Below are 7,297 nucleotides of genomic sequence, written 5' to 3' on the forward strand. Positions count from 1 at the left end.
GGTATGTGACTTCGTTAGTGGAAATATTACAAATAACTCCTTGTCAATGTTTCATCAACAAAAAAGCTATATTTATACCTATTTTTCCCACTAACGAAGGAACTTTGTAGTCCGAAATGTCTGTTTTTGTTTAAATTGTACTTGTATTGTCTGTGGGAAGGAAATGACACTTGACACTGGCGATGTTTGCATAATAGAACTCGTAAGTATGTGGCGGCTTCGTTTCCTTGAGATCTGACAGTTACCTAATTCCTGACCGTTATACACGTATAGCGATCCAAAATGCAGCACATCTGTTTCTATGAACTTAACGTAAACGCACGTAGTCTTTGCAAGTATATTTGATGCAAGCTCTGACGTAATGGCTAAATCCTCAATGGAAACTTTCAAATGATAAATTAATATCTAATAAATTCATCGGTACTCGAGTATCCGGGCAGGAACCAGTATTACATAATGACATTCACTAAAGATAACCAGCATAGTTAAATTCAAGGGCAGAAACTGCACTTGAGCTCTCTAAAGGTCGAGCTATGTTAACCCGCGCGGGGCTGGGGGGGGGGTAAATTTTACCCCCCCTCGCGAATTTTTGCGATATCTCAAAAACGGCGGCGCGCAGCGCCGCCAAACTTTCAGTACCTTTTCTTACATCAATTTGACACGTTCCCTGAAAATTTGAGCGAAATCCGTCGGAAAATTTTTGAGAAATCGACGTTTTAGTGACATCATGTTCGCCATTTTCGCCTCAAAAACGGCAAAAGTTCAAACGCCGCTAACATCTTCATTTTTAAAGGAATCAAGATGTAACAAAAAAGGTTATACGTAATTTTACTTTGTCTATCAAATGGCTATCTCGGTTTTTTGAAAATTTTGGATTTTTGCCTAAATTTTTTCAAAAAACTGACTTTTTTGGGAAAATCATTATAAAATCCAAAATTTTGAGTCTATCGAAAAAACCGGAATATATGTCAGAGAAGTGGTCTATGTGCACCTACATACCAAATTTTAGAAGAATCGGTTCAAAAATGTGGGAGTTATTCAAAATTTTATGACGTCACGACACACAATTTTTTTGAAAAATGACTTTTTTGGAAGTTCTAGACCTCGTACGGAAACAAAAATAGCACCATTCGATTCGCCGTGAAACACTGCATCAGATAGACACCTTTTTAGGCCTTAACAACCAACTTCAAAATTTGACCTCACTTGACCTGACCTTGACCTGACCTCGACCTGAAATTCATCCAGAGGTGGTCCATATCACTTATTGAGTGTGCCTATTGAATTTTATGAGTAAAATGACCCATAAAACATGTGTCGCACATGCCCTTTTCTATATTTTGTTTTTTGGTGACCTGACCTGACCTGACCTGACCTTGACCTTGACCTTTGAATGATATTGTATGCAACGAATATTGTCTTGGTAGCCTAAGAACACGTTTTGGGCGATCAGTCTCAGTCCATGACTCCATTCTTCGGTAACTACGGTGCAAGGCCGATACTGTAGAAACTTGCAATTTGTACCCTTGACCTGACCTTGACCTTGACCTCAAACTTTAAATTAAGTACATGTTTTTAGTAGTTCGTGATGAGAGCTTTCGATTGGCGTTTGAATTTTCCAAATCGGACCATTAGTTCGGGAGATAACAGGGGGGGTAAAATTTACCCCCCCCAGCCCCGCGCGTTCGGCTGGAGACCCCAGCCCCGCGCGGGTTAAGTTGTGCTTCTGCGTTTCAAGTTCAGAGTGTTTCCGAGTCTCCGAGTGATCTCGGATCAGTTGGCGTCCCGCTATTGTGTCTCAAGTGTCGCGTCGCCGTGTGGGCGTGCTCGTCTCGCGCGCGCGCGCGCCGCCGCCGCCGGAGCCGCCTCGCCATTGGCCCGCTCCCGGATGCCGTTCGAGAGTTACATAAATGTCGGCGTGCCTCGGCAGCCGCCAGTAGCCGTCCGGCGCCCGTCTAGCCAGTATCTCCACTCTCCGGCAGCCATGGACCCCGTCAGCCTGATCCTGTTCGCCGTTGTGGCCATCCTGCACGCCGTCGGCTTCCTGCTTCCTGAGAAGAGGCGCCACGAGCTCGGCCGCGTGCTCCGCGTCGCCATCGGCGGCGGCACGGTCGCCCGGCCGCCGCCGCCGCCGCCGACCGCTGCCCCGCCGGCGACGACGAGGCTCTGGCGCTCACCACCTAGACCGTGGAGTCTGCCCATCCTGGGCAACATGGTCCAGCTGGGCCTGAAGCCCAACCCGTACGAGTGCATGACCGACATGAGCAAGAAGCTGGGCGCCGTCTACGGCCTGAGACTGGGAGGCACCGAGGCGCTCGTCGTCAACGACATGGCCAGCATCCGCGAGGTGCTCATCACCAAGGGCGACCACTTCGACGGCAGGCCCAACTTCCTGCGCTACGACGCCCTGTTCGGAGGAGACAGGGATAACTGTGAGTAGCACGCGCACCAGCGGATAGTTGGCAGGATTCGTTCCGTTGTCCTTCCCAAGTAGAAATTAAGTAGCTGTATTTGGCTTATGGATAGCTAGGTAATTCTTAGGATAGAAACCTTAAATTCAGAACAAACAATAGGTATGCTTTGCAAAAAGGCAAGTACCTCTCTTCCAACATATCGAGCATGCATCAAGAGCAAAGTCCCGTATTAAATTATCTCGCACTCCCTGGTCATCTATTTGCATCGGAACGGAGCCACCCGTTCCCGTTACGTTCCTCTGCCATGCCTACCTCACCCTCCTCTCCTCTCCTCTCCTTCCCCCACGGACCGTTCGACGGCCCGCAGCCTCGGCCGACCGGCCGGCCGGCGCTGCAGCCCCAGCCCCAGCGCCGGTGAAGGTCACTTTTACGCAGCGCTACTACGCTCCACCCTTCCATTGAGCTGGCCCAGCGGCCGGCGGCGGCACGGGCGGTCCACCAGGGACACCCCAGCTCCAGGGGCGAGTGACCAGACGCCAGCCTTGAAGGCGGCCGACTACCGGCTGTTGCTAGCCGCCCTGCGCCATGGGCAGGCTGCTCGCGATGACGTTGCGCCCGCCGCGCAACCAGTGATACTGGGAAGCTGCTGTCGTAACAATGATACCGATCTTGCCGACCTATATGACGCAATGCCAGCTCAGAGGGCTTTAAAGTAACGGTGGATCATAACGCCGATCGATCTTCGGCACAGCCAGCGATTTGAGATTCAGTGCGCGCGAGTTTTATAGCTTGGTAGTGGATGAGGCTGCATCGGTGTCATGTTGGCTAGCCTGCCGTTATTTGCCTCAGGACAACGAGGCCAAAGTTGGGCTGACTTACAACTCCTGACTCTATCAGGCTAGTTAGGTTTCAATGTTCTGATGCACAACGATAAAATGCTAGTAATGTCCTCACCCAGCGAACCGCGCTGTGTAATGAGAAGCAATATCACGTATCAAGTAATATGCCCGGTAGTAGGTTTGATAACTTATATGTGACCACGAACATGCATCTTCTGTTGCAGCTCTGGCCCTGTGCGACTGGTCTAAGAAGCAGGCTTCCAGGCGCAACGTGGCGCGCCTTTTCATGCACGTCCGACCCGGCACGGACGTCTTCCAGATGCTGAACGACTCTGTCCAGACCGAGATGACCACCCTGGAACAAATGCTAAGGGATGCTCGCGGAACACCCGTGGCCTTCAAGCCGCTCATCCAGAACATCTCGTGCAACATTTTCTCCGATTATCTTTGCTCGAAGAAGTTCGACATCAACGAGCCGAAATTCCAGAAGCTCGTGCGTAACTTCGACGAGATCTTCTGGGACATTAACCAGGGATACGCCATGGACTTCATCGGGTGGCTGAAGGTGTTCCGCCTGGGCACCATCAGCACGCTCAAGAGGCTCTCTGTGGATATCCGCCAGTTTATCAACGATGAGATCATCAACGGCCACAAGGACAGCATCGACTACGAAAACCCCAGGGACTTCGTGGACATGCTCCTGAAACGCATGAAGGTAGGTTTCTGAAAATACGCATGGCGCACGCGAAATTAGATCTCGAACAGACATTGTGCGACTTGTAGATCGGAAATGTCATTCCATTTCTGAAGTCATTTTTCTAGTCTTGAAAGAGTCTTTCCAAGTTACTGTTTAATCAATGAAGTCTTGCTCAGTCGGAAAACTTCCGGAATGGTTCGATTTCTTACCGTTGTGTGACGTTCTTTGACAGACTGAGGAGGGAGGTCATGAGCAGATCTCCGAGGTCACCGCCCTTTACGAGCTGGAGGACTTCATCGGAGGTCACTCGGCGGTGGGCAACATCATCATGCAAACCATCACACAGGTAATGATCGCTTGGACATGCACATTACATTCTCCGACATTGTTCTGTCTCATTTCCTTGAAATCATTGAATAGGAGTTGCTACGCTGGTATTACATCGGCGTTCTTCACTTCTGAAAACTACGATCATTTTAAGCTCAATAATTTAGTTCACGGCTTCGCTCATGAAGATCTCGTTTGCCCGTATTAAGAATGTCTGCCCCTTGTTTGCAGATCGCTCGCAACCCCGAGGTCATGGCCAAGATCCAGGAGGAGCTGGATTCGCAGGTCGGTGACCGCCAGCTGAGCCTGGATGACCGCGCCAGCCTGCCGTACACCGAGAGCACCATGTACGAGGCGCTGCGCGTGTGCAGCAGCCCCATCGTGCCGCACGTGGCCTCCTGCGACTCCAACGTCGGCGGCTACGACGTCCGCAAGGGCACCATGGTCTTCATCAACAACTACGAGCTCAACATGAGCCCCCAGCTGTGGTCGGAGCCGGAGCGTTTTGACCCGGCCCGGTTCGTGCGCGGAGGTAAGGTGGTCAAGCCGCCGCACTTCCTGCCCTTCTCCACGGGGAAGCGCAGCTGCATGGGCTCCAAGATGCTGACCAACGTCACGTTTCTCACCGTGGCCACGGTGCTGTCAAAGTTCGACGTGCTCTTCCCCGAGGACGCTGCCAACTCGCGGATGGTGGCGGAACACATGCGTCCCGGCAGTCTGGCTCTGCCTGTTGACTCGTTCAAGCTGGTCTTCCGGGAGCGGACCGTTCAGTAGACATTTGAGCGTCTCACAACCTGGAACTTAGCCTAAAAATCGACAGTGGTGCCATAAGCTGAAGCGTTTGCTCTATAGAACTGCAACGACGTATCGTTGTGATGATAACTAACTCGTATCGCTGAATGTTCTCTGAAGAATGAAACGTCAGGAACTGCTTGCATCACTGCCTGGCCATCCGCGGATGGTGTTGCTGACTTTCTGGGCCGGGCTGCGGGCTCTTCCACTGCCTGGTCGTCCAGGGTTTGGTGTTGTTGACTGTGCTGGCTGAGCTGTGATCTCTGTTACCTGATCTCTGTGAGTGAGTCTTGTGAGGTGTTGTGGGACGCCATCTCGGCAAACGTTTGCAGGGCCTGCGGCCGAAGGGCCGATGTGTTGTGTAGTCAGGTGTACATATGTATTTATTACTTAAACTTGTTGTAGAAGTGATGAACTTTTGCTGTACCATACTGGCTGGAATATCGCGTGTTATGTACTTGCGTTTTATTTTATTCTTGCAAGAGTTTGGGATGGTGCTATATGATCACTAGCGAGTAGTTGTTATCGACATTTTACATTTTGATATTTATTTGATTGCTTCTAGTTTTCATGAAGAGAAGAACCGTTAAGGATGCCATGCAGTTAGTCTGATTGCTTGATTCTGCCTGAATGCCTGCAATCCTACCTGCTGCTTTTTATACATTTTTTTTTATAATTCTGTATTGTTTGTGAATATTTATTTCCCCATTTTCCATGACTGATGTGTAACCACTAACTGGTGTTATCGACACTTCCTCCTTCAGCAGGGCACGGTGATCTATATGTTCGTTGCCAAAGTACTTCGGTATTCTGACGTGAATGAGGTGTGGTGCTTACTCACCGTGCGCAAATGTGAGTTGTTGTTATGCGCTATCCGAATGTTTTGCCGTATAATATGCTAGGGAATAACTGGCTACTTTCCAGGACCTGGTATTGGCTCTACGCTAATAAATCATCAACGATAATTATCTCTGACTCTGGTTTGGGCCACAAGATGGCGGCTTGAAACGAAATGAATGGTATTAGCTTTCAGAGGACCATGCGCTAGGAGGTTAGTGTGAAAGAAGCGCCGTAGCGGAGATACCTACAACTTTTTTGAATTAGCATTTTAGATAAGAAAACATTGAAAAGCATGAAGATATCACTATGGATGCTGGTCATAAACGGCACCCTGCTGATTAGGTGAGTGGGGTGGGGGTGTTAGAACATCCCCATGCGGCTTTCCGCAAATGTTAAAAAAAAAACGGCGGCGCTGGCGCCATCGTTTTTTGCACACATTTTTATATTGTATTTTCCTCATATCGACACCTTTTTTTTTTAAAACCCCACATTTGTTCTCCGGTGAATTTCAGACAAGTTGGTTAGAGACCTTCAAAAAAGGTACAATCACTCGATTTTTCTCAAATTGTTCTGTCTTGGCAGATAAAGCAATACCAGAACAGGCCTACGAACACACATATTTGATCAGGATCGGACGATTGGACACTTTTAAAAGGAGATTTTCGTGCCTCCCGGAAATTCACGGGAGAGCAGATGTGGGGTTAAAAAAGGTGTCGATATGTTGTAGATTTCAGACCAAGGTCTTTCAAGGTCAGGTCACCAGGTCACGCCTGACATCTCAGAATAATGCTCGCCAAAGCTACACCGACTGAACGATCGCTTTGAAACTTTCAGCGGTTAATAGGAGTAATGGGTGAAAACTTAATTGTGCTTTATTTAGAAGAAAGCATTCTAGACACTTTCAATTATCGGTTTGTAGGCAGACATCACACATTGAATCGGAAAAAGCACCTGTGATTTTTCTTTATGCCCCTGAGGTCATCTCAAGACAAGGGAGGCCTCCAACAGCTTTTTTACAATAACATTTGATAGAGACATCATATAGGTCAATGAAAATAGGTGCATTGAATGCGGATATCTCAGCAATACAGATAGACCTATATGCAAAATAACCTTTGCGGTCATGTTATGACCTTGAGCCTAGGTCAACTTTTAATTTTTTTTTAAGTCAAATTATTATAGTTCATTCGACGCGTCTTGAAGACAGGAACACGTTGCTCGGAAAATAAGTATCATGTAAGTTTTTAGCTAAGAACTTTTGCAGAAAAATGATTTTCCGTGAAAACGTCAATTTAACCCTCGCATGTGTGCGGCGTTTGCCAGCTTCTAATGTGTAGGGGGGGGGGGGTCGGTTGGACCCCCCCCTTGCCGTTTGGCCCCTGATCGAG

The 7,297-nt window shown here is 48.6% G+C and overlaps 1 protein-coding gene across 1 annotated transcript; it reads left to right on the forward strand.

Annotated features, from left to right (window-relative positions):
- The first annotated feature begins 1,938 nt into the window (after nucleotides 1–1,938).
- LOC122378967 (cytochrome P450 307a1-like) lies at nucleotides 1,939–6,037 on the forward strand. The gene is made up of 4 exons (XM_043360695.1): nucleotides 1,939–2,432; nucleotides 3,478–3,968; nucleotides 4,183–4,296; nucleotides 4,509–6,037. The coding sequence occupies exons 1-4, from the start codon at nucleotides 1,985–1,987 to the stop codon at nucleotides 5,049–5,051; spliced, it is 1,596 nt and encodes a 531-aa protein (XP_043216630.1). The 5' UTR covers nucleotides 1,939–1,984; the 3' UTR covers nucleotides 5,052–6,037.
- The last annotated feature ends 1,260 nt before the right edge of the window (nucleotides 6,038–7,297 follow it).

The sequence above is a fragment of the Amphibalanus amphitrite genome, unplaced genomic scaffold, assembly GCF_019059575.1.
Source record: "Amphibalanus amphitrite isolate SeventyFive unplaced genomic scaffold, NRLGWU_Aamphi_draft 000068F_arrow, whole genome shotgun sequence".
NCBI classification, from domain to species: Eukaryota; Metazoa; Arthropoda; class Thecostraca; order Balanomorpha; family Balanidae; genus Amphibalanus; species Amphibalanus amphitrite.

Bases quoted from the DNA above. Each gene is read 5' to 3' on its own strand.
- LOC122378967 (XM_043360695.1), top strand. From the start codon at position 1,985: ATGGACCCCGTCAGCCTGATCCTGTTCGCCGTTGTGGCCATCCTGCAC. The intron at 2,433-3,477 runs GTGAGTAGCACG...CTTCTGTTGCAG, and splicing joins CGGAGGAGACAGGGATAACT to CTCTGGCCCTGTGCGACTGG. The intron at 3,969-4,182 runs GTAGGTTTCTGA...GTTCTTTGACAG, and splicing joins TGCTCCTGAAACGCATGAAG to ACTGAGGAGGGAGGTCATGA.